The sequence below is a fragment of the Daphnia pulicaria genome, chromosome 11, assembly GCF_021234035.1.
Source record: "Daphnia pulicaria isolate SC F1-1A chromosome 11, SC_F0-13Bv2, whole genome shotgun sequence".
In the NCBI taxonomy this organism is placed as follows: Eukaryota; Metazoa; Arthropoda; class Branchiopoda; order Diplostraca; family Daphniidae; genus Daphnia; species Daphnia pulicaria.
Window position 1 is genome coordinate 3,520,921 of NC_060923.1, and position 25,905 is coordinate 3,546,825.

Consider the following 25,905-nt stretch of genomic DNA (forward strand, 5'->3'; position numbering starts at 1 on the left):
GGTGTTCCATTTGTTGCCGAGCAGCAGCAGCAGCCAACAACTGATTGACTAGAGTCTAACAGAAACAGATCGGGAGTTCCTTTAGTATAGCTTCTCCTTTTTCTTTCACATATTATTATTCATTCCCGGAACTTTTATTTCTTTCTTTCTATCGTCTATTATACAACAAGAAAAAAAAAGAAAGAGAAACACTGATAACGCTCGTGCTGCACGCGCCGTGCGGTGACGTGTGTGTGTGTCGTCCCGCAACTTTCTCGATCTTGTAAATCCAAGTGAAAGAACAAAAAAATGAAGAAAAAACAAGAAAAGAAAGAGAGAAAGAAATGGGAATGAAATGAAAGAAAAGGAGGAATCCCGCCCGAAAGCCTGTCCCGTCTGTTTCGGTTGTTGTTGTTGTTGGACGTTTTCTCTTCCTGTTTCCCACAATAAGCAAAAAGGTGTGTGTGTAAGTTTGATTCCCGTTCCATCGCTTTCACGGTGTACACACACACACACACGCCATGCGACCGAATTCACCATTTTATCAAAGAAAAAAGAAGAAGAAGAATAGAGATAACTCACATGGCAACTCTTTTTCGTTTGTTCTGTCTATTATTTTTTGTGGGGGTTGCCGTGAACATGATTCGGGGTCCGGGATCAACCGTTTAGACGGGCTGCTGCTCTCGTTACACTTGGCAGAATTCTCGGGATTCGGGAAAGGGACTGACTGACTGCTGCTGGCGTATCTGATATTTCCCACCCATAGATATCAGTAGCAGTATAGCAGTGCACAGCTATATCTTGATTTGGCTCGGGGGCATGCAATCATAAAAAGAAATAACAAGAATTCCGAGAGCGTAGGAGAGTCTGGCGGAGTAAATAATTCGGTTTTTTTTTTCTTGAGCTCCGGCCAAAAAGGTGCCAAACTGTGTCCTCACGATTAAAAAACAAAATTACATTTTATAGGGCGGCGGTGGTGGGGTTGGGTGGGAGGAGGACTATTCTATATAGTATTACGAGGCCAAACAGCCAACTCGAATCGAAAACAAGGTTATTTGCTGCTGCCGCTTCATGTTGTTGTACAAGCCAAAAAAAAAAGCGCTGGTGGCAAGTAGTCCAGCTAACATACACACAACACAATCAGCGAACAAAGTTGAAATATATATGTCAAACCACTGGGAGAGAAGAAAAAAAAAGGACGGGCTGTTGTATACACTTGTATAGAGAGATACTGTCACAATTCCCTATGACTTGTGTATTACATAACCATCGAAATTTTCATGTTCGGATATCGATTTCCACCGTCTGGATGTCAAATTGACATGATAATTGATTCAACTGGAAAAATTAGACGCCCAACCGAGTTGCTCTTTTTATGGGGGTGAGAGAGAGAAAAAGAGATTGTGAGTATTTTTCGAAAAAATAAAAATAAAAATATTATGACTAATATTCAAAATTCTCATGAATAAAAATTGAATGAAAACAAAGTCAGCGCCGGGGAGCTCCTTTTGACTCGTGAGAGACAGTTATTATTGCATAACAGGCTTTTTTCGCTCGATTCCTTGCTATAGAAGAGACTCTGCATGTATAATGGTTGATTGACTCTTTCTCGCCTATCCGTCAAATCGACTTTCATCATCATCACACAAGCGAAATAGGGGAAAAAAACTCGTTTGCGAATTTTTTTTTAAATTTCGACTCTCGAAAAATAAATTTTTTGAAAATAATTGCCTTGATTTATTTATTTACCGCCGCGGTTCGAGGAACTTTCGGTCGTGAAAAAAAAAATCTTTCTCTTTTGGTTGACGAAAGATGTCGTTGGCTTTTCTTGGTTTCCAAATCCCAGTGTAGGAAGTGAAGTGCTCTGCTGCAGTGTACTACGTAAATATATCGCAACGCTGTTATTAAAATGGGCAAAAAAAAGTCAGACTTTCTTTGAAATATTTCGAGCCGAAAGTCCATTCCTTTTGACCGCTGTCGAGCGTGAAAACGAAGCGATTGTTGCACCTGCGGTTTATTGTCCAACTTTCAGGCATTTTTCGGGAAGAGAGAGGAATCACAAGTTTTGTTTCAACACCGGGGCGACCAATAATAGACGCAGAGCTCTCGGCCAACAACAGCAACAAGACAATCGCAAATTATCCCCAAGTCGACCCTAATTGCGTTTGGTTTAGAGTTATCGAATCATAAAGAAAAGAGTCTAGAGAGAAAGAGACAGACAGACGGACACACCTTGATAGTATGCGCAATGCAATTATTTTACTGTATATACTGTATACAGTTTGCTTTGCATACCTACACCCGAAAGGAGGGGGGGAGGGAGGGCTTTTGATTGTTTCTTTTTTCTTTTTTTGGGTGAAAATTTGAGCGGGAGAGAGAGAGAATGAGGAAAGGTTATTGATCCATCCAAACGGTCGTCGTAACTTTCCCTCGTCGCTCGGCAAAATAGTGGGCGGCATTACACACACGCAGTCGGGCGCTTACAAACGCACACAAGTCTTGTTTTTTTTAATACCAACTTATACAGCCGGTTATAATATATATATATGTTGTTGTTGTAGTTGAGCCAAAGAAAACGTTCACTCTACACACACCAACCAAATCGCCCGAAAGCGTCTTGTGTCTGGTGTGTGTATAACAAGAATGATTTCCTTCCCAATCGAAAAAGGAAAAGTTGTTTTTTATTTTTATTTTTTTAAACAAAAATAAAAAAGCTGGGAATTGTTTTGATTCAGCGCGGAAATGTATGAATGGCACCCCGGACCCACTCGGCCACTCCTGATCTCTCGGCGACGAACCCAGTGGATAATAGACACCTCCCTTATTTTAAATTCTTCAACATTTTTTAAAAAAACCAAAAAATGAGAAAGCGCTTCTGTTGTTGTTGTTGTTGGTGTTCATCGGCTTGTCCTTTTTCCTTCTTCATCTCGGATTTCACTTTGGACTGGAACCGACCAACCAGCAGCTACCGGTGAAAAGGTAGGTACTAATATACACAACACGATCATTATTCATCTCTCTTTGTAGTCAAAGGTAAATTTGATCATATGGAAATAACAAAATGAACGCGTGTAATGAATTGTGTACGACGGGATTTTCGGGTGATGATAGTTATTAGATCTGACGTGCGGGAGAGAGATCCTGTGATTTTTGGGGCGGCTCGGTACTTTCCATTTTCCCACTTTTTGCTCCGTCCGTCCGTCCGTCCGTCCGTCCGTTTCGTCCATCTCTCTCTCTCTCTCTCTCTGATTTCAGTCATTTTGTTGCTGGTTGGCTATTCCTGTCACGTCCCGATAACCTCCCGAGGAGCTCTCGAGAGTCGAGGGGCGGGCAATCCAATCAGAACGAGGCCGCGCTACCTTTTTGTTTCTCTCCGATAAGAAGAAGAAGAAGAATGAAGAAGAAAACGGTTCCATTCTACACGGAATGGCACGTTTAACCTGGAAAAATATAAAATCAAAGGGACGATTCTCGGGAAAAAAAGAAGAAGAAGAAGAAATAAACGAGCAGAAAATCCGGGTGAAAATGCGGCGCTAGTTTTGAGAGATTCGTGAAAATAGATTTGATCCAACGATAACGGATAAACTGGATTCTTATTTTTTTTTGCTCGTACGTGTGCAATCGCGGACTGTATATCGCGAGTTCGTGTCACGATTACTTAAGAAAAGCTGAGGCTAAAGAATCTGTTATATTATAGTAGAACAGAGGAGTGAACTGGTTATGGTGGGATTTTTTAAGCGCGCAGTTTGAATTGCAAAATGTGTCGATCTAAAATAGTATATATGTTGGAATGACATCAGCGCGGCTGAACGAACCGAGTCTGCAATCATAATACGGGACTGGGCCGGCAATTTTTTCCCAACAGACAGGTGTCCAAGGAAAACCCCCCCTACCCCACCCACTACAAAGAGAAAGAGCAGACGGCTAATAAAAATCGAACGAAATACAGGTAGAATTGAACAGGCACATTTTGCCTTGGCAATACACAATGGACAGACACACACCATCACGCCGAACAATAAGAGCTGCGCTACAATAGCCCGCAGCTCACAAAGTCTACGTATTATTATTTAGTATATCAGCCCGAGAAAAAGATTTGTGCTCGAGTCGGACCGCACCTTCGCCTACAGCGGTGCTTGCATGCCGCTCTCGCGTGAGTAAAAAAAATAATAAAATCAAATAAAATAGGAAAACTCCCACCCAAAACGTCCAAGGAGTCCCGCGAAACACCTGTCACACCTGCACCTTGACTGCACCTCTAAAAAAAAATTGTAGCAGATTTTTTTTGTGATTCACATAACAACTTCATTGAATAATCTAATAACAATTAAAATAGTTATTTCATTTATTTTATTTTTTTTTTGCTCTTCTAAGAAGCCCGCGGAGGTCAAGAAACTTGTCTAGATATTAACACATCAGCTGATTGCATGAAATAAAAAAAATAAAATAAAAACCTTGGAGCATATTATAATTTTTTGGTAACTTTTGTAATGAGAAACAAAAAATACCAAACCAAACCGCTGCTGTTGGTGCTGGTGCGGAGGGGGAAAAAGGGCGTGGTTCTGCCTTATCACTTTGTGATTTACGAATAAGGGCAAATACATACAAGCGTCTATTTTTTTGTTTTGTTTTTTCTTTCTTTCTTCTGAAAAAATACAGGGTTGGGATCCTGCCCACCTTGAAAAAAATGGCGAAAAATCAAACAGATGCAATCTATTTGGCTACGGGGTAGAACCGACCTTCAAACCGTTGCAGGCGAAAGAGACAACCCGTGTGCAGCAGCAGCAGCTCGGCCATTTTTGTGTGTCTATATGCAGAAGAGAACTGGAGCAGTAGTGTATGTAGCCTTGGCGATGTATAGTATAGTATAGCCAAAGTTATTAGTATAACAAAAGCTCTGCACGGACGAGAACTATAGCTGCTGGGAAAAAAACTGGATCAAAAGTCGATTGTTTCTTGGCGAGCTCCTGGAGGTCTGCTGGGCTGCTGGACCGACTGCTGGACCGAGAGGTCGTCCAGTTTTGCCCTGGGAGAGATAGGGAATAACCGGGCGACGAGTTTTCATTCTCCTTTTTGTTTTTGGTTTTTGGTTGTTCTTGTGGACATGATCGATGGCATCAAAGAGTTTGAATGAAAGTAATCTCTTTCGTTGCCAAACCTTCCCGTTGGTTACATATTATTACATACAGCGGGATGATGATATGCCGCTCCGGCTTAGATATATTTTTTTGACTCAATAATTCATGAGATTTTTTGTTGTTGTTAAAAGTACGTACGGGAAAGTCTTTTATTTTTTCGTACACGATAAAATTGCGACGCCGGTATATATAAATGAATGAACGTTCCATTGTTTGTTCTTACGAGTTGTCGTGTGACGCCTACAGGGGCGGCTCGGATATACCCCCCCAGCACACACACAACACACATCTTGCAATCACGGTATTGTCGGCGTGATTCACGAAATATTCACGAATTTCCCGCTCTCTCGAAACGGGGCGAAAAGTAAAAAAATAAAATTGAATGAAAGAGAAGGCGCGCGCGCGTTTGTGTCTAGAAAACTCTGCGATGTAATACACACGTAACGAAAATGTTGATGGAAATAAGAATAAGAGAAGCCATGCAGAAATAAGAAAAAATAAAATAAAATAAAACCGGGTGTGTGTGTGTGTGTATGATAGTAGTAGAGTCTGAGGAGGAGAAAGGTGTCTTTTTTAGCCAAAAAAGAGTCCAGTCTACTGTTAACCTGGACTTGTGCACTCCTTTAGATTTGATATTCAAATCCTTTCGGCTTGACCAGCAACTGGACTGTGTGTGTGGACACCGGGGGGCCCCTCAACCTGTAATTCCGAAACGGTTTTTTTTTTTCTTCTTTCTTTCTTTCTTCTTCTTCTTTTTATGGGGATATGTGTATGTGTATACATGTTTGATTGGGTTCTCCAGCAAATCGGGAGTGGAGTCTATACGGTACTTGTGGTGGTGGTACAGCGAGAGGAGGACTGCGGCCCGCCCCGCCAGGTGGCTGAAGAAAGAAGCCATCAAAAAGGGAGGACTAGAATAAATGAAAGGAAAGAAGAAAGAAAGAAAGAAAGAAGAAGAAAAAGTCCTAAGCTACTTCGTTCCCGGGCAACAGGTAGAAGAAAAGAGAGACACTAGTGGCCCAGTCAGTTGCCATCCAGACGGCCAGCCAAGCGGACCTTCGAAAAACAAAACGCGCTCACATTTTTTGTCGATTGGTTTTTCTGAAACAAGAAAATTTAAATTTCTTTAAAAAAAAAAACTTTGATTTTTAGTTTTTGGTCTTAAATCGGCAACAAATTGTCAAATTCTAATTTGACAACCAAAGTGCCAACTGCATCGATAGTCATTGGACGAGTTCTATTTTGGATTTTGTTTTTTAAAACCCCAAATTTGTTTCAAACCGAAGGTGAACTTTTGGGTTCGGTTTTCCCATTCATTCTCGGAAACAATTCGAAAGAGAGAAACAAAAACAAAAGAGTGCTAAAGAGGCACAGGCCGTTCGGTCCGGTCATTCCATTTTGTCACGTTAAAACTGTCGCTGGAACGTGTGTCAACTTTTTAGTGTGCTTCACCCCCGGCTTTTTTTTAAATTATTTCGATCATTTCAAATTTCCACGGATCTCCAAAACTTCTCGGTTCCTTTCATTCAATTTCGGCGACACGACATTTTCATTCTCTCCACTTCTAATCAAAAAATGGTAAGCGACATTTTCTCCTTTTAATTGTTTCTTTCACTATTGGTGTCATCCACTGCCATCGACCGATGATTTCCAATTTGTCTTTTTGATACAAACAAATTAGTGGAGCGGGACCGGGAGAATAATTTCTACACGATCGCCTCAATTTTTATTTTTTCATTCGATCGAACGACAAAGTTTCGATCGAATAGTTTGGGGGGCTGTGAACTTAGTCGATTTCGAAAGAAAGATCGGGAAAAGAAGAAGAAGAAGAAGAGAAAGAAGAATATGGTGATGATGATGTAGAAAGAGCAGAGAGAAAGAGAGAGAGAGGGAAAGAGAAAGAGAATCAAAAAGAGTTCATTTCTAGGTCACCAGTGACCCTCTCTCTCTCTCTCTCCATCACGAAACAGTGCGCTCTTGTGTGTGTCTCTTTTTTCTTCTTATTCCCACCCGACAAAATTCCAAAATGAGTTTTTATATTTTTTTTTAAGTTACTCTGTGCGCAAATTGATTTGTCAAACAAATTTTTTGGGGGGGTTCAGAGTGCTGACGTCGTCAAGCGTCTCGGCGTTTTGATATGAAACGAACAAATTTTTCACGGGGCGGACAGCACACACGAAAAACAAATTTCTTTTATTTTTATTTACACGACACGGCACCTATGGGCGGGGTAGGAAATACGGTCAGTAGGTGACAAAGCGCAGTTGCGTGTGTTTGTTCTTCGTGAGTCTCTTTTTTTTTTGTTTTTTTTTCTTCTTCACGTTGGCGATGAAAAGTCGCCGAAAAAATTGATCACGACTGCCCATGATCCGTTCGTGATGATCTAATCCTCCTCCTCTTTCTACCCCCTGATTGAAAAGCGTACGGTACTTTTGTGTGATGTTGCGGTCCTCCTGGACGACAGCGGGATTGGTCATGAATCAAGTGAAGGATAAAAACAAAACCGAAAAAAAGAGTCAAATAAAAATGTTATTCTTTTTGGGAGAGAAAAAAAAAGACCCGGTGCAATTGCCCTCGAGGCTCTTTGGCTAGTAGTTGTTAAATATTCTTCTTCTTCTTTGTGTGCATCCCTACCCCCGGAATCTTATCCATTAAAAACAAAAAGGAAAGACCAAGACTCACCTGGGCGCATGTGGGTCTGCCCTGCATTGTGTCTCTCTCTCGGCTCTGTGGCTTTATGAACGATTGACCTAGAGAACTTTTTCCGAGGAGAAGAACCCGCTATATATCCACAACAGCAACAACAACAGCAACAACTTGTTGCAGATGACGATTGCCCCGTTGCTTCTTTCTTGTTTGGCCACATCTTTTTCTTTTGGGGTCGTGAGGGGGAGGAATGAAGGAGGAAATCGTCACCGGGGGGACAGTATTACAGCTGAGGAGGAAAAAGAATAAATAAATAATTTGATATGTAGGATGGATAATATCATCTACTATATAATGACTCCCAACAACAACAACAACCCGGAAGACTTTGGGTTCTATTCACTTGTTGCGTGTGCGTTGCAAAAATGACCTTGTCGGTCGTGTCCTTTATCGACCCACAAAAAAATGTTTTTAAGTCGCACCACCACCACCACCCCAGCACACCCATCAGATTGATGAGAGACTCCCTCATCACTCATCTATCCTGTTGTTAATTCCTGTCCTGTCCTTGTACACATCTAAAAATATATAACACAAAAGAAAAAGGTTTACAACCTCTAATGAGCACCAGAGTTGTCTTGTAGATTATCCATCGTTTAATAATACCAGAATGAGAGAGAGAGAGAGGTGATTGAAAAGTAATTTGAGAATCTTACCTGCAAGATATATAGCTTGCTCACCTTGAGCATTTTCGGCTGATGTCATGGCATATAGTCCTGACTGGCTGCAGTGCTATATAATAATGTATGCACATATACAGCTTTTCTTTCTCTCTCTCTCGCTCTCGCTCACTGGCTGAGCACAGATAAGGTGATACGGAGACTCTCTCAGCTGCAGCAGCAGCGCATTCCCAACTGCTGTCAATTTCCATATTTAGTCGATGCTAATTCCTCACCGGCTGTTGTCTGTCTACGTGTCCTGATGTGTATTTCGACAGCAAGAGAAGAAAAAAAAGGACCAAACATTTTATTTCTTGGTAGGATAGAACTTTCTTTGAACAATTCGAGCATTTAGATTCTTAGACATGTATGTGCGACTGGCTGCTGGTGGCCGCTCGCCTTGTGCAACAGGCGGACCTCCCGCGTAGAATCCGGCCAGTTGAGCAGCAGGTGCAATTGTCAACGAGACATTGGCGCGAACCAGAAAAGGACAATCTGTCACATCTTGGACAAAAGCAAGAAATTACAGTCGCACAAGTACATTTTTGTCCAAGTGCCTGTTGCAATAGAATGAATTGAAAGAAAATAAAACAATCCAAGCTCAGATTCACGCGGGGTTATACGCATATACAGGTGGAATGCATCAGAATGAAAGGGCGTGGTCCAAAGTCAAATCAATTAAATAATTCCTCCACTTTGGTGTAGTACAGCAAACTCTGTATGACTTTCGGGGTTATTCCTATTTAGCTAACGGCTTGGGCGGGTGCCATTGTTATAATATTTTTTCGATTGCGTGTTGTTTTGTTTTTAACAAAAACCCCAAGTGAAATACTTTATTTTTCCCCCAATAAAATCAAATCGTGTCGGTGGTATATCTGGGCTCCTTTTGTTTTTATTTAAGGACCTCTATTGTATGACGTCATTTATATATTTTTCCAAGTCAGAAAAAGGTGTTGATAATCTTTCTGGAAAGGCCAACCTGTTAGAGCCATTGAAAGGTTTTTTTTTAAAAACACAATCAAACTGCCATCGATTCTTTTGTTTGTGTGTTCTGGTGTGTATAACCTTGGCGTGTCGTTCGGCGCTTCTCAAAAAATCGATTGTCATTTTGCAACTCTTTTAGCGCGATGTGTGTTTTTCCTGAAAAACAAAAAAACCTTCTGGTTAAAAAAACAAAGAGAATGAAACAACAACAACAACAACATAATGACACAACTTTTACTTTCCGATTGTCTCGCGTTGTATATATACGTACCGTGCGTAGTGCTGTGTGTGTCCAACACTTTCTATTTCTCTCTTTCTTCTCTCTCTCTCTTAGATAATGATGGAATTATTATGTTGTTGTTGTAGTTGTAGTTGTAGTTTTTCCTCTTTTCGTGACTCGTTTCGTGACCGCATCGTGTGGGCTCCATCCGGTCATTTTCATCCGACCGCACTCCGGCCGTGATCCATCACCCAATATTTCCTCCCACACGAGAGAAAAAATAACAAAAATAAAGTTGCCAGGGGAAGAAATTCATTTCTCTCACGCGCGCTCTACGACCAGCAATTGGTCGATTATTCGGCCGTTAAGTTTTTGTTTCCTTTGGTGACGATTTCACCCCGCCACCACTGTACACACTACAGTGTACTACACACCCACCAAATCTAATATACCCCAACGAGACCATTCATAACTTCTTATTTTGGGAGGGAACACAGAAAGAAAGACAAACTTTCTAACTCTTCGTGTTTGTTGTTTGTTCGTCAGCTGTTGCCCGTATATAACGTGCGCCGACGACTGCGACGGAATCCATCAACACCTTGACTTATATGGATGTCTTTTGGAATGGATGATTGTTACAGATTTATCCAGCATTTTTTTAAATAATTTATGAAATTTTTTTGTATTTTTTGGGGGGGTTGAAATATAGGTTGCCGCTTTCAAAGGATGCCAACACTTGCGGATAGGGCGGCTGACGGCTCTGGTAGCGGTCTTCCTTCTCGCTTTGGCGCTCATCACGGCCTCCGTAGACGGTAAGCATTTATATCTTCTCCTTCTCCACCTCCTCCTTCGTGTAAATAATCATATATGATGCGCGCACGCTCCCATCTTCGTCGTGTGCCAACTGTTTTGTTATTTTTTTTCCAGCCAGGCCAGGTGAGCTGAGTTTGTAAGTAAATAGTGAAAGTTTTCTTTTTTTAAAAAGGGACGAACCTCTTTTGATATAAAAAAAAAAATCTTTTGCGGAACATACTATGTCTGACTGCGTTTAATATTCTCCGTGAAAATATATATAAAAATATATAAGAAGAAGAGAGAGAAGAGAGAAGAGAGAGAGAAAGGGAATGAATAAATGAGAGACCGGCAGTCTGGCCGGCTCGGCTATAGAGGGGAAAGTCTACCTCTGATGAGTTCACCTGTGAGACTCCAACGTCTACCAACCAACGTCTGCACGTTACGACCTGCTGCTGCTGCCTATTTTGCATATATAGAGGAGAGACGAGACCTTTCTCTTGTTATGGGCGAAATACCAAAGAGGAACTTCCCCATTCAGTTACAAAAAAAACACACGACCGTTTTATTTTCACCTCGCGCAACAACAACCCAAAAATAACCAAAAAATCAAATTTGATGTTGTTGTTTGCCTTTTGTGCGGGCGTGATGGACAAATCCACTTGGGCCGCCATTATCCTTTCACCTTTCACTTTTTCTTTTCCCGCGCTCCTCCCTTTGAATTTGATTTGTTCTACAGAACTTCTTTAGAAAACCACGAAATATAAATCAATCAAAGTGTGTGAGAGAAAGAGAGAGAAAAGGTCCGAAAAAAACAAACAAAAAATGATTCCCGTAAAAAAAAACGGTTCACGCCGACACCTTTCTCCCCGGTTGCCATGGTAGTTTAGTCTCACCACCGATCAGTTCAACCAACAACAACCAACTCCGGGAGCTCTGCGTGCCACAGAGTAAGAGCTATACAGAGAGTAAGTTGTTTCTCGTGGTGGTAGTAGTAGCTCGTTGTCGATAAAGGAAATGTGAAACGAGAAAAGAGAAAGAGAGACTCTGGCGGGGTATAGAACTGACAGCCCCCGAAGAGATATAGTACTAGACGAAATGAGGTTTGTTTCTCTCTCTTGTTTTGATATTTTCCATTTTGGATTTCGGCGGTGGCGGCAGCAGCAGCAGCGTGCGAGGGAATACCGAGAAAATAGGAACTGGCCAAAAAAAACAAAAAGAATCAAACAGCAGCAGTCACGAGACTTGTCAGCATCGAATTTCACTCACGACTATATCCACACAGACATTTCAGTTTTTGGAAACGTCTTCCTTTTTCTTTTTTTCTAAACGGGAAAAACTCGTCGCCCGACGGTGGATGACCCGCGTATGCAAAACATCGTCAATGAAATCACGACCGATGACATCAATAGCTAGCAGGGAATTTGAGATGAATGCGCAATCAATTGTTTAACTGATGTCGCCGATATGAAATCATTTTCAAAAAAGTTATTTTAAAGAAGGTCCCGTTTGATTTTATTGCCGGATACTTTCACTCGCAATGGCAGGGGGTCCGAAAGTTCCCAATCAACTCCGCATCGTCCATCATTGCAAAGGAACGGCATAGGCCAGGCACACACAAACGAAAAATTATTTTATTTTATTTTTAAAAAACTTGTGAAGGGGAACTCTCCTTTGTATCGGTCGGTGTAAGAAAAAAGATTTTCATTTCTCACCACATCAGATTTTTCTTATATTTTATTTTTATTTATTTTTATTCTCTATACAGCACTTCAAGGACTCCTCTCTCTTTTTTTTTCTCAACTTGTTCTTGACCAATAGGACAGTAAAAATTCTATCGTCGTTTAGTTTTTACAAGAGAAAAAAGGAAAAGTAGATTTTTTGTATTTAGCCCCTCGTCAATTATATGCCTATCATTCTTGTAGCGTGTGCTTCTTCTTAGACCTATTTTCATCAATGTTGCGAAATAATAGCCGACGACTGCGCAGCAAATAAGTAAAAGTCGAAGCGAAATCTACCATCAAATATGGTTTGGGATAAAGAAAATGGATGTATAAAAATAACAAAAAGAATAGATTTATAAATGTATGTGTGTGTGTGTGTGTGTGTAAGAATAAAAAGGATAGAGAAGCCATACTTGGACGGACGGCGGCCACCGGGTAATTTTGAGACGTGCATAGCGCCAGCAAACCAGAAATTATATACAATAAAAAAAGAGACTTGAGCGTGTGATGAAAAGACGTTAATTGCGAAACCAATCCGTTTGGCTTCGGCTGGGTCTTTTTTTCTATTATTACATGACCTTATAACACATTCTGCCATTTTGGTTATTTTTGATTTTGATTTTTTGGTGGTGTGTACAGCCGAATCCAAAGTTCGTCGGCCTTTGAGGCGGAGAGATCCGCTTTCGGCAGCTGCCAGCGTCGGCAACAGCGTCGTTCGAAACCGTCTCATCCGGCCGACTAAGAAACCGTTCGGATTGACGACCACCGAGCCGGCGGCCGTCGAGAAAGAAGAAACTGCGGCGGCGACGGAAGCGACGCCGTTCATCCGCCGGCCGCTTGGCGGATTGAGGACAACCACATCGGCTCCTTTCGCTTCGTCTCCGGTAGTAGTCACCACCACACCAAAGAGCGTGTTCCAGCGGCCTTCCAGGCGCCCTGGCATGCGCAAGCCGGGCACCACCGGAGTGTCGACTTTGTCCAGCAACAACAACGACAAGAAGAACGTGCAAATCTCCAGGCCAGCGGGCAGCGGCTCGGCCGACAAGGGCTACAAGATCGTCTGCTACTTCACCAACTGGGCCCAGTACCGTCCCAAGACGGGCAAATATCTGCCGGAAGATATCGACCCTCACCTGTGCACGCACATCATTTACGCCTTCGGATGGATGAAGAAGGGCAAGCTCAGCTCGTTGGAGGCCAATGACGAATCGGTCGACGGGAAAATCGGCCTCTACGAGCGCATGATGGCCCTCAAGAATATCAACCCGGACCTCAAGGTCCTCCTCGCAATCGGTCAGGAAACAAACTCACGAAAAAATCCGGTTCTTTTAGTAAAACTAAACGTAATGAATTAATGTTGCAGGTGGATGGACGTTCGGCACGGCCAAATTCAAGGAGATGTCGGCCACTCGCTACGCCCGTCAGACCTTCGTCTTTAGCGCCATTCCTTTCCTGCGCCAGCACGGATTCGACGGACTCGATCTCGATTGGGAGTACCCCAAAGGATCTGACGATAAGCGCAATTTCGTCTCTCTCCTAAAAGGTATTATACAAACATTTTTCAATCTCTCTCTCTCATTCCGTTCCCAGTCAAACAACCAAAAAGGAGTGAAAGGAGACCGTGAACTGGCCATGAAATTCCTCCGTTCGATTTTTATAAAATTTCGCCGTTTGGTTTTGTATTTGATTCGTCAGAATTGCGCGAGGCTTTCGAAGCCGAATCGCAGGAATTGAAAAGCCCGCGGCTGTTGCTGACGGCCGCCGTGCCGGTCGGCCCGGACAACATCAACGGCGGCTACGACGTGCCGGCCGTGGCCAGCTACCTGGACTTTATCAACGTCATGGCCTACGATTTCCACGGCAAGTGGGAGAACACGGTCGGCCACAACGCCCCGCTCTTTTCGCCCTCGTCCGACTCTGAGTGGCGCAAGCAGCTGTCGGTCGATCACGCCTCCAATTTGTGGGTCCGCCTGGGCGCGCCCCGTGAGAAACTCATCATCGGCATGCCCACCTACGGCCGCTCCTTCCAGCTGACGGACACGGCTCGATTCCGCGTCAACGAACCGGCCAGCGGCGGCGGCGTCCAGGGTGTCTACACCCGTGAAGCCGGTTTCCTCGCCTATTACGAGGTTGGTTTCAAGCTCTCTTTTTTATTTTATTAACTTGTTATTTTCACCTGGGAGAAAGCGGAAGATGTCATCGTTCAATTGTTTCATTTTGTTTTATTTTATTTGCTCCCGATTTGATTTTGTAGATTTGCGAAATGCTGAGATCCGGAAAGGCCAGTTACGTGTGGGACGATGAAATGAAGGTGCCGTATCTCATCATGGGCGACCAGTGGGTGGGATTCGACGACGAGCGGGCCATCCGCAACAAGATGAGCTGGATCAAGAAGAACAACTTTGGTGGCGCCATGGTCTGGACCCTGGACATGGACGATTTCACCGGCACCGTTTGCGGCAACAACGTCAAATACCCACTCATCGCAGCCATGAGGTAATCATAAGAAAAATCAACCCGTTTCTTTATATTTCACTTTAGAGAAAACTTTTTTTTACGTGGAATTGATTGTTATACGCGGAAGAATGAGCGCCATTATTTTGAAAATGATGGCGGATAGAGGGAAAACTGGCAACTGATGAAATTCCTTTTTTTTTATTTGTGTGTGTGTGTCCAGGGAGGAACTGCGAGGCATTCCACGACCTGGCAACGATGTCGACTGGACCCAAGAAGTGCCCACCATTTCTCTGACGGCCACAACCCTACCGCCGCCCATTCAAATTTCACTGTCTGACATACTCAACAAAGTGTCAACCAAGAAACCGCAATTGCTCCTGCCCAACGTCAACAACGCCGCACCCGTCAACGGTATAAACATGATTACCCTCAATATTGTCTTGTTGTTTTTTGGGCCGACCTAATTTTCTCTTTCGTTCAATTTCCTTCAACTGTTTCTACAGGTAGCAACGCTAAAACCATTTGCTATTACACCAGCTGGTCGGCCAATCGACCGGGACTGGGTCGATTCTCTCCGGAAGAAGTCAACACCGAGGTATTAGTACAACCCCCTTTAAAATTGAATTCATTTAGATTTAATTTTATTAATTTCCGCTACAGTTGTGCACCCATTTGGTCTACGCATTCGGAGCCCTGAAGGATTACCGACTTTCGCTGGTTGGAAGCGATGGCGGCGTCAAGCAGAGTGCGGCCGATTCCGGCAACCGGAAGCCCCGCCAACGTGCCAGCGTGGCCGTCGAAGGCGACGAGCTGGACGTTCACGCCCGCATCCAGACCCTGCGCGAAAAGAACCCCGACTTGAAAATCATCTTGGCCATCGGCGGTTGGGCGGTCGGATCCGCTCCGTTCAAGGAACTCACGTCCAACATCTTCCGCATGAACCAGTTCGTCTACGACTCGACCGAGTTTCTTCGTGCCAACAATTTTGACGGCCTGGACATTGACTGGGAGTACCCCAGGTACGATTTGCGCCTCCAGCTATGTGTTGTGCAACCGTATTTTAAATATTTTTTCGGGTTGAATGGAATTGTGTTGTTTGATTTTTGGCAGAGGTGCGGACGACCGGGCGTCCTTCCTCAATCTGATCAAGGAACTGCGTTTGGCCTTCGAAGGCGAGTCGGTTACCAACAAGATGCCGCGTCTGCTGCTGACGGCCGCCGTGCCTGCCAGCCCGGAAGCCATCGCGGCCGGTTACGACGTTCCCGAAGTGGTCAAGTACGTCGACTTTCTCAACGTCATGACCTACGACTTCCACGGCCACTGGGAAGGTCAAGTCGGCCACAACAGTCCGCTCTTCCCTCTAGAAACGGCCGCCAGTCACCAGAGGAAACTCACCGTCGTACGTCCAGCAACAGAACAACCTTGTTCTGATTATTGTCCTACTTTGTTTCCAAATTAAAACCGCAAAATTTTTTTTTAGGATTACGGAGCGCGTGAGTGGGTGAAACTCGGGGCTCCAGCTGAGAAAATCATGATCGGTATGCCCACTTTTGGGCGGACATTCACGCTGGCCGATTTATCTAAATTCGATATCGGTTCGCCGGCCAGCGGTGGCGGAATCGCCGGCCCTTATACTTCCGAAGCTGGTTTCTTGGCTTATTACGAGGTGCGGTTGTTGTTGTTATTATTCTAGATTTCATCGTGATTCTATTTTGGTTGTTGGTCACGCAGGTGTGCGATTTTCTGCAAGAGGACAACACGACTCTGGTCTGGGACAATGAACAGCAGGTGCCGTTCGCCTACCGTGACGACCAGTGGGTTGGATTCGACGACGAGCACAGCCTTCGCACTAAAGTAATTGAAACCTATAAACAATCGACTTGATTGTTTAACGACCAGTTGTTATATATTAACCCATAAAAAAATGATTTCATTTTTATTAACATTTTTTTATTTCATTTTTGGGTTGATTGTCAATTGTTTAGGTGAGTTGGTTGAAAGAGCAAGGCTTTGGTGGCGTCATGATCTATTCACTGGATATGGACGATTTCCGTGGGCACTGCGGGTCGGGACGTTACCCGTTGCTGAAAGCCGTCCGCCAGGAGCTGACGGCCGATAATTATCAAGTCCAGTTCGTCTACGACGGACCTTACGAGCGATCGGCGTCCAGCCTCATCACCGGCAAACCAGCCCCCAAAGATCGTAATGACCTACATAGATTTCATTTTTATGGTTTTTTTTGGGAGTTTTTTAAAAAGACAATTCATTTTGATTTTTTCTCGTGTAGCTAATGTTGTAACGTGCGACGAAGAAGACGGCCACATTTCCTACCATCCGGACAAAGCCAACTGTGCCATGTACTACATGTGCGAAGGCGAACGCAAACACCACATGCCTTGCCCCGTCCAGCTCGTATTCAATCCTTCACAGAATGGTAATTTATTACAACCATTTCTCGAGTTCTTATTTCATCGCTAATTTTCTATTCTTTTTTGAAACACAGTTTGTGATTGGCCGGAAAATGTTCCCGGCTGTGAGACGCATTTTACTGCGGGAACTGGCCGGAGATAAAAACAAAAAACAAACGATCTAGTTTGTTGTAGTAGGTCGTCTAAAAAAAAAAAAAAATGGAAGCACTAAAAAAAAAAAAAACATTTTTTTAAAAACAATTCCGCAGCTCATCCTGCAATTTAAAAATAAATTGTTTGTTCTTCATTTGGGTGATGTAATAATCAAGTCCTCTACGCGACACTGTAGGCCTTTTTCTTTGTTTTTTGTGGTGATGTAACCCGTTCTTTTCCAGTGCCCCTTTTTTAAACTTTGATTTTGTTTATATTTTAAAATTTCCTTCATTATAAGAATTGAAAAATCATTTTTCAAGAAGAAAAAAAAAACAAAAAAACAATTCGGGTTGCGATGGCGCGGTGCGAGGATCTAAAAAAAAAGAAAATTGGACAAATTTACTCGGCCACTTTTCCATGTCCTTTTTCCTGTTTCTATTTTGTTTTAATGAAATGTTGTGGTGTGTTTTTTTTACCCAATTATTTTAATCGAATTGATGAGGCGATGTTACAAGTTTTCAAATCCCCCCCCCCCACAGACCACCTTACTATTTTCTCCTATAATACCTAAAAAATCAACGATATTCAATTCGATTGGACTATTAAAAAAAAACGATAACTAATTAAGAGGAAGTGAACGTTGGAAAAATGTCTGGTCGACACCTGATCATTCTCTGAATTTTTTCAGAGGAAATGAAGCAATTGCAAAAAGAAAAATTCAAGACACAACAAAATTGATATAGTGTACATATACGAAATACGAATTAAGCGGAAACTGCTGATGCGGAAAACATATTCTTGTTTTGGTCTTGGTTTTTTGACATTATACATAAGAAAAAAAAAAGTTTTTTCTTTTTTTTTTACCCCCCACCCGCCCCCCCTTTTTTGTGGTCTGAATATTTTGGGAATTCGTTTTTCCTCCCACTGTCACCCTCTTTCTCTCTACTCCGCCGCGGCACATAATATTTAAACTTGTTTGTTTTTTTATTATTATTCCTTGTTTATTTTTCATTAAAAACAAAAAAACCTAGCAACATTTCAGGAGGGGACGGTTTGCTGACACACATTTAAAAAACAGAAACGTGTGATCAAATTCTGGCATTATCATCGTTTTGAGCCAATCAGAGGCATTCTTTTTTTTTGACACTCTCTCTTATTACTTTCAATTTTAATGAATTGTTTTTCTCATACCATATAATACATACCAGCGCATTTTTTTCAAAAATTTCGTTCGTTTTCATTTTTTAATTTTGGGAACGCTATTTGAATTTCCCGCGTCAACTGTTTAAACCTAAAGGTTTTAGAATCTGCCGGTAGATGGGAGTCTGCCGGAGTTTGGATCCATTCAAAAAGAGGGAGGGATTCAGGTTGGGTCAGTCATCATCGAGGGTTCATACCTGACGCTAGCCACCTGTCTCTCCGTATCTTCTCTAAAAAGAGTAAAGACTAAAGCCGACCAGGAATAAAGTGATTACAACCCTGTCTCGGTTGGAAGTGAACGGATATCCAAATTCCAGCGTCGCTTCGCCATGGCCCATCGTTTCCACAGGTAAGAAATTGATTTTGAATTTATCTGCAGCTTCTGAATTTTCAATGCGCATTTGCGTATGATGAAAGAGAAAAAGAAATTTAGCAAAGCTGGAAAGTGTTTCCGTTGTTGGAGGCTTCCATCCAAACACGCACAACACACAACCTGCTCTATAGTGCTATTGTTTGCTCAATCCCCCCACTTTTTTTTTATTATTTGAATTCCCCCTCAACTTCCGGTTCTATAGGGAGGGGGGAAAGTTGACGGACACGTCACAAAAAAAAAACACAGAAGGGGAAAACGTGCTTCTGCAGTTATATTATGTTCTAGAATGAAAAGGAAACGCGTCGCTGTTCTATAATGTCGAATGATGAAGAACTTTAATATCACGGATCCATTCCAGCTCGTTAAATGTCCTCCAACTGACGGGATACATTTTTATAAACAAAGAGCCAAAATGGGAACACTTAATTAATGGTTCCCGTTTTTATCGCCTAAATAATCGAGTTATGTAAATAAGGATTTGCGCCATCGTGAATTTTTTCCGGATGGGTGAGAGTGTGAGACATCGGGGTCATTTCGGTTGTTATCAGTGTCCGTCTGTTATCGTCGCATTTATTATCGTGACAATGACGCCGGCGGGCTCCGTTTTCTCTTTTGATAAAGAAAACTTGATGTCGTGTTATCATTCAACTTATCAAAATAATTACGAGTGTAGCTAAAATGTGATGGGGCGATGATAGAATCGGAGCGGAACGTTCTGTCCTGATTTGTTTTTTCCCAAGTCTATCAATCAAAATACAAGACGTGATGAAGTCCAATTGGAAATCTTCTTCTTTCTCTCGAAATTAGAGCGGCCCGTGATGGGAAGTTGGACATACTGAAAGAAGCAACCAGAAAGGATTGCAATTCAAAAGATGACGACGGAATGACTCCGACTCTCTGGGCCACCTTCGAAGGCCATCTGGAAGCTCTTCGCCTCATCATCGGCAGAGGGTAAAAATACTCAAATTTTAATTAGAAAATTGATTTGATTTTGTATTTTATTATCTCTTTCAGTGGCGATCCTGAAAAATGCGACCACTACGGCAATACGGCCCTTCATTTTGCGGCCGCTCGGGGCCACATGAATTGCGTAACATTTCTAATGGGCTATGGCGTTAACCTTTATGCCAAAGATATCGACTACCACACAGCCAAAGAATTAGCGGCCATGAACGATCGCCAGGAGATCCTGCGCTACCTGGACGAGCAGGACGCCAGGCAGCAGCGCCACGATGCCAAAAAGGTCAAAGCTCAAACGGAAAAGGCCACCAAAGAAACGGACAAGTTGGTGAAAGAATTCGCTCAAGTGCAAGAAAAGGCCAGGAAATTGGCCGAAAAGGAGAAAAAACGCCTGGAGAAAGAACGGGAAGAAATGGAGCGATCGGGAATGAACGAAGCCCATTCGATCGAGCCGGGGACCTTGATCCCTCGGCCATCGATGGCGGCCATCGACCTCCGGCGTGATTCCCGGCTGATCTACAGTCCCAAATACTCTGACATAGTCAACCCGAAAGAGGAGAAGGACAAGATCAAACTGCCCGTCAGCGCCGTGTACAAAAAAGTCCAGCAGCAGCGCCGGAAAATGATGAGCTCATCGTCCAGCAATCAGTCATCCGTGTCCAAAAGTGCGACGGCCAACAACAACAATGGCGAGCAAGTCACGACCGAGCCGGGCGATTTTAAAATCGGAGCCGTCGAGGACGGCAAACGATCCGTTCGTTCCATTTCCGGATTAAGGAGAGACTCTGAGATCATGTACATGCCGAAATATGACGACAGCAATGGTATACATATGCTAAATTCAATTGCATGATATGACGCAAATGATTATCATAAACATTTATTGGATTTAGGCAAGCGCACGGGTCTAGATAGCGTCTTCCCCAATCCAGATAGTAACAGCCGCAGCAAAAGTATTTCGTCGGGAAGTTCTAATTTGCATCCTGCTGGCTACCCCAAGACTTCCGACAGTGGATTTAGTGATGATCTCGCATTCCAGCCGCACAGATCGTCCATTTTTGAACTACCCGGTTTCGGTCGTCTAGCCTTCAGGTGGAAAGACTGTTTCGTTTTAAATAAATGAGTGCGACATTAATAAAGATTTCTCTTAGGAATTCGATAACGGCGCTCGGAGGGAACTCAATGAACCTCGGGGTGGCAGCTGTGCCTCCGAATAAGGAAGGTGAATCGACCGTTGATGATGCAACCCGTCTGAATCACAACCGACGCCAACGGGAAGATAAATGGGATCAGGACGATTTGGAATCATCAGGTAATATTAGTCATTTTTCTTTCATTTGATTTCTTTAGAAATCACTCTTGATGTTTTAATGTATTTACGTACAGATGACGAGGAAGAAAACGGACAGACTCCAATGTACTTTTTCTTGGCTGCCTTTGGATTGGAGGAGTTTATTGAGCCGCTTGTCAGGGAAAAATTTGACTTGGACTCTTTGATGTTGGTCAGCGAGGAGGACCTGATATCAATGAAAATCCCGTTGGGACACCGGCGCAAACTGATGAAGGCCATCAACGATAGGAAAGCCGCCATCGAAAACCCCGACGAAATGGAAGACAGTCATTTGTAAAACTGAAAGACGCCAGATAGACGAAGTTTTTCTTTGACGCAATACAACTTTTCTTTTTTTAATTATTATTTCGCAAACTATTGACACATGAAATTGAATACATTTTAATCAACAATGAAATCTCATAATTTCAGTGAATTTTTCAGAATTGTATAAAATTTACGCTTTGCAGTTGCACAAGTAGAAAGATTTGCTTTGTTGACACTTAGTCACTCACGATGAAGTGCAGTCGAGTTCAGAGGCGTCATCAAAGTGAGTGGCTGTAAATGTATGTTCAGCTTGGATATACCCACTTGACTTTGTTTCCTTGGCAGGAAATATTTTCATCGTCTACTCTACATTCTCAGATTATACACCGCGTTATTACGTGACAACGCGTGACAAGACTTTTATTATGCCTCTTCTTACTTCCTTACAGCCTGTGAATCAATTTTGAAAGTAAATTAAAAGCGTAAGATCGAAATTGATAAAATTGAAAGAATGTGCACACTGTCGTAAAGTAAATGGTTAAATGCTCAATCAAATGTAATAATAATGAAACAAATAAAAAGGATGCAAAAATATGCCTTTGTTTCGTTATGACCAGGTCATTGGCTTAAAATTGATTGAAGGTCATACAGTATATTAGCGCCAGACAGTCGTATAAAGAAAGGGATAGATAAATAAAGAAGAGGAAGGGTTAGAATGCCACGTGTTATATAATTTTCCAGAAAGGTACAATAGCCGCAAGGCTAAAGGTGCAAATCAGGATGAGAAAAATTGGTATAAAATGCGAGGGAAAAGACAATTAAAATCAGTCGAGTGAGCATCTCCGACACAACAACTGCAGTGCACTACTTGTCTCCTACTGTATCTCCATCGTATCACCAGTTCGCAATCATGGGTAAATAGTTACTTTTTAATTAATTCCTAAAGTTAATTCTTTTGTGGTTCTAGTTGTTACTCAGCAATTTAAATATGTAAATAATGTTAAAATGACTTTTCTAGTTAATTATGGCGTCGTGCTGCTGCTGAGTGTTGTTTCGTTGATGGCTGGGTCGACCACGAGTGTACCGATGTCTCCTGGGTACGGTGGATATTCTTACCAAACCACAACGGCGAAGGAATACTACCCCACGCCGCCGCCTTACTACACAACAACATACGCTACACCGACCTACTACACCGAGGCCCCCAAGTACTACACCACCAAGGCACCCGAGTATTACACCACAACGTACGCTGCCCCTAGCTACTACACCGAAGCGCCAAAGTATTACTCTGCCCCGAGCTACACAACAAAAGCGCCCGAGTACTACACGACTACGTATGCTGCCCCGACTTACTACACCGAGGCTCCCAAGTACTACACCACCAAGGCACCCGAGTATTACACGACTACCTACGCTGCCCCATCTTACTACACCGAGGCTACCACGTACTACTCTGCTCCTAGCTACTACACCGAGGCTCCAACTTACTACACCACCAAGGCACCTGAGTATTACACTACAACCTACGCTGCCCCAGTTTACTACACCGAGGCTCCCAAGTACTACACCACCAAGGCACCAGAGTATTACACTACTACCTACGCTGCCCCGGCTTACTACACTGAGGCTCCAACTTACTACACCACCAAAGCGGCTGAATATTACACCGAGGCTCCAGTTTACTACACTACAACCTACGCTGCTCCTAGCTACTATACCGAAGCACCGAAGTATTACTCTGCCCCGAGCTACACAACCACAACTGAGACTGCCAATTATTACGTAGCCCCAACTTACTACACAGCGGCTGCCCCTTCGTACTACGTTGAACCCAAATACTACACTGAGGCTCCAGTTTATTACACCACAACTTACGCCACACCTAGCTACTACACCGAAGCCCCCAAGTACTACACCGAAAAGGCCGAATACTACACAACCACGTATGCTGCTCCAGCCTACTACACCGAGGAACCCAAGTATTACTCTGCTCCAAGCTACTACCAAGCAGAGGCTCCTGTTTACTACACCACCAAGGCCCCCGAGTATTACACCACAGCTTCTTACTACACTACGACGTATGCTGCCCCCAGTTACTACACTGAAGCTCCAGTTTACTACACCACAACATACGCCGCTCCAGCTTACTACACCGAGGCTCCCAAGTACTACTCAGCTCCTAGTTACTACCAAACAGAGGCTCCTCAATACTACACTACCAAAGCCCAGGAGTATTACACCACAACGTACGCTTCCCCGAGCTACTACACCGAAGCCCCGAAGTATTACTCTGCCCCTAGCTACTACACCGAGGCACCAACCTATTACACCACCAAGGTACCCGAGTATTATACCACTAAAGCACCAGAGTATTACACCACAAAGAAGACTGAATATTACACCACCACTTACGCTGCCCCTTCATACTACACCGAAGTTCCCAAGTATTACTAAGAGGGATTTGGTTTTTATTCAAAAGAGCTTGTTCGTGAATCGTTTCTATTTTATTGTTGCCCGGCCCACCCTTGTATCGTTATAGGAATGCCCGGCAGTCGCCTGCTGGCATTTTAACTTTGGCCGTATTTATTCGTTTTGCTAGTCACTCACAATGTGGTTTCTGAATAAAAAGATCAATATTAATTAAAAAGCCTAACCTGATTGAACTTTTGTTTTTGTTTTTGTTGCGTACAAACGAGTAACTTTGATCAAAAAACTTTGGTTTGATGGAAATACTTTGTCTGGCCTTCGTGTACTTGAATTCTATTTTGATCTGAAGCCAACACTGTCTGAGCACCTTTTTTTCCAAAAGTCAATTGAAAATCAATAGACCTACGTAGGCCTACGCGTTTCTAATTTAATGTTTAGGCCCTATAGTTGTAGAACCTCGTCGTGTTGTCAAGATTTTCCTTCACTCAAAGCTATCGGGAGGTTCAAGGCGTTCTCTCATTTGTTTGTTCGTGAATGGTAGTACCATAAAAATGTTTTAACCAGTTTCACCCAGAAAAATCAATAGCATTGAGTGGTTAGTGAATCGTGACCTTTTCTCGCTAGTACAATGACAGGATTTTGAATAGTGTTTAGCTCAGAAAGGATTTATATTTGAACTTCTAGTTTAATTCTTAGGGTTTATTATATCCCCGGATCAGAAAGAGTAAACAATACGTACATGTATATATAATAAGCTTGGTTTACATGTTGAAATGAATTTTGCGGTTATAATGTGTATTTAAATAATGAAGTTATAGGAGCTTGGAAAATGGTTGAAAAGTAATTTTTGAACAGCAACGAAGAATATTCCTCCGTAGTGGCATAGACGATTAAGATGCATTTTGGGGGTCTTCTTTTATCAGCGGTTTACGGTCCACTGTCGAGTTGACTTTTTATTTGGTACTCCAGGTCCCCACCGCCGTTTTGAAGCAACTGAAAAGATTAGGGAATTTGTGTAATTTTAATTGTTTTGTTTATGCGATCATACATTAGATACTATTGCGTCTTTGAATGCTCGTTTGAATGCAGGAATGAAACCGAATTTTCCTCATGAAAAAAAAACACCGCTAATCTTTAAAAAATGGAATTTGAAAATAAAGCAAACAATGTTGTTATCGTGGGTTATTAATCAAAAGTGGCTTTTCCGGGACTCACGCAAGAGGACACTTGTCCTCTTACTATTACAGAAGGGTCTTAAATCTAGCGTAAGGATCTTGAAAATAACTAGGGAGTAAATAACTTTTAACGATTCAATGTACTGCTCCACTTTTTCTATGATGAGCTTTGACATAAAACTTGAATATTTCAATGCTCAAATAGACAAATATTTTGAGAATTGAGTATACATCACTTTGAAAAAGAATCAAATTTGACCTTTGTGATGATGTCGTAGAGACGATCAAAGCGCGGGTCTTTGCCGTAAGGAGGCCCGATTGGTGCCAACAACGGATCAGATCGAGTCATCAGATAACGAGCATCAGCTGCCCTAGGTGACGATGCCATTAGAACGAAGGACACCACCAATAGCGTAACAAGTGCTTTCAGAGAAGTCGATTTCAACATTCCGGGTTCTGTGTGACACAATTTTCAATTAAACTTAACATTTTTTGTTTAGATCAGTGTCACAACTATAAAGTCAGATTCATCTACCGCTAATGCGACATATGCGACGGACATTCAAATTTAACTAGACCTAAGCAAAAGATTGAAGTGTCCAATATTGATCTTACCTGTCGAAACGAGCGTTGTGAGAGGTTTGGTGAAGAATGCTGTCAAAATCAGAGTAGCCGAGCCACCTTTATATACCCTGCGTCCACTGGTGGTGGTGGTGGTGGTTGGGAGGGGAGGGGGGGCACGTCTGATGCGCTCAGTTCGTTATGCAGTTCTCCGGCTGCGCCGGAAAACACTTGACGAAGTCAACTGACAAGTTGTATGATGCGCGCAGGCGGATGAGAGAACAATCACACAGAGTTGGGCGACTAACAAGAAATCGCCTGCAAACAAGAGATGAGGCATAATTTTTGATGACTCTGATTTAAGAAAAAAAAAGTTGAAATACTGTGTA

The 25,905-nt window shown here is 42.8% G+C and overlaps 3 protein-coding genes and 1 long non-coding RNA gene across 4 annotated transcripts in view; 3 read left to right on the plus strand and 1 right to left on the minus strand.

Moving 5' to 3' along the window:
* The window catches only part of LOC124315275 (cytochrome P450 3A2-like), a 317,765-nt gene that overhangs the window by 80,030 nt on the left and 211,830 nt on the right, over positions 1 to 25,905 (plus strand). The gene's annotated exons all lie outside the window — the stretch shown is intronic.
* Positions 6,133 to 17,931, plus strand: LOC124315122 (probable chitinase 10). Its single transcript, XM_046780554.1, has 15 exons — positions 6,133 to 6,695; positions 10,396 to 10,498; positions 12,842 to 13,495; positions 13,566 to 13,745; positions 13,898 to 14,331; positions 14,457 to 14,698; positions 14,880 to 15,070; positions 15,163 to 15,254; positions 15,320 to 15,678; positions 15,770 to 16,058; positions 16,140 to 16,325; positions 16,391 to 16,513; positions 16,645 to 16,861; positions 16,947 to 17,093; positions 17,163 to 17,931. Exons 1-15 carry the CDS (start codon positions 6,693 to 6,695, stop codon positions 17,228 to 17,230), a joined length of 3,288 nt encoding a protein of 1,095 aa, XP_046636510.1. The 5' UTR covers positions 6,133 to 6,692; the 3' UTR covers positions 17,231 to 17,931.
* LOC124315282 (Usher syndrome type-1G protein homolog) lies at positions 18,593 to 21,498 on the plus strand. Its single transcript, XM_046780849.1, has 6 exons — positions 18,593 to 18,769; positions 19,601 to 19,744; positions 19,808 to 20,577; positions 20,647 to 20,845; positions 20,905 to 21,065; positions 21,140 to 21,498. The coding sequence occupies exons 1-6, from the start codon at positions 18,750 to 18,752 to the stop codon at positions 21,379 to 21,381; spliced, it is 1,536 nt and encodes a 511-aa protein (XP_046636805.1). The 5' UTR covers positions 18,593 to 18,749; the 3' UTR covers positions 21,382 to 21,498.
* On the minus strand, positions 24,459 to 25,727 carry LOC124315706. Its single transcript, XR_006911579.1, has 3 exons — positions 25,571 to 25,727; positions 25,215 to 25,411; positions 24,459 to 24,773 (listed from the first exon to the last, which is right to left on the minus strand). It is a non-coding gene; the product is annotated as an uncharacterized LOC124315706 (long non-coding RNA).

What these genes read in the sequence shown, in the direction of transcription:
- LOC124315122 (XM_046780554.1), top strand. An exon ending in CATCACGGCCTCCGTAGACG is followed by an intron (nt 10,499 to 12,841) that starts GTAAGCATTTAT and finishes TGGTGTGTACAG; the next exon opens with CCGAATCCAAAGTTCGTCGG. An exon ending in GTTTCTTGGCTTATTACGAG is followed by an intron (nt 16,326 to 16,390) that starts GTGCGGTTGTTG and finishes TTGGTCACGCAG; the next exon opens with GTGTGCGATTTTCTGCAAGA.
- LOC124315282 (XM_046780849.1), top strand. Translation starts at nt 18,750, where the DNA reads ATGGCCCATCGTTTCCACAG. An exon ending in GAAATATGACGACAGCAATG is followed by an intron (nt 20,578 to 20,646) that starts GTATACATATGC and finishes TATTGGATTTAG; the next exon opens with GCAAGCGCACGGGTCTAGAT. An exon ending in GGACGATTTGGAATCATCAG is followed by an intron (nt 21,066 to 21,139) that starts GTAATATTAGTC and finishes ATTTACGTACAG; the next exon opens with ATGACGAGGAAGAAAACGGA.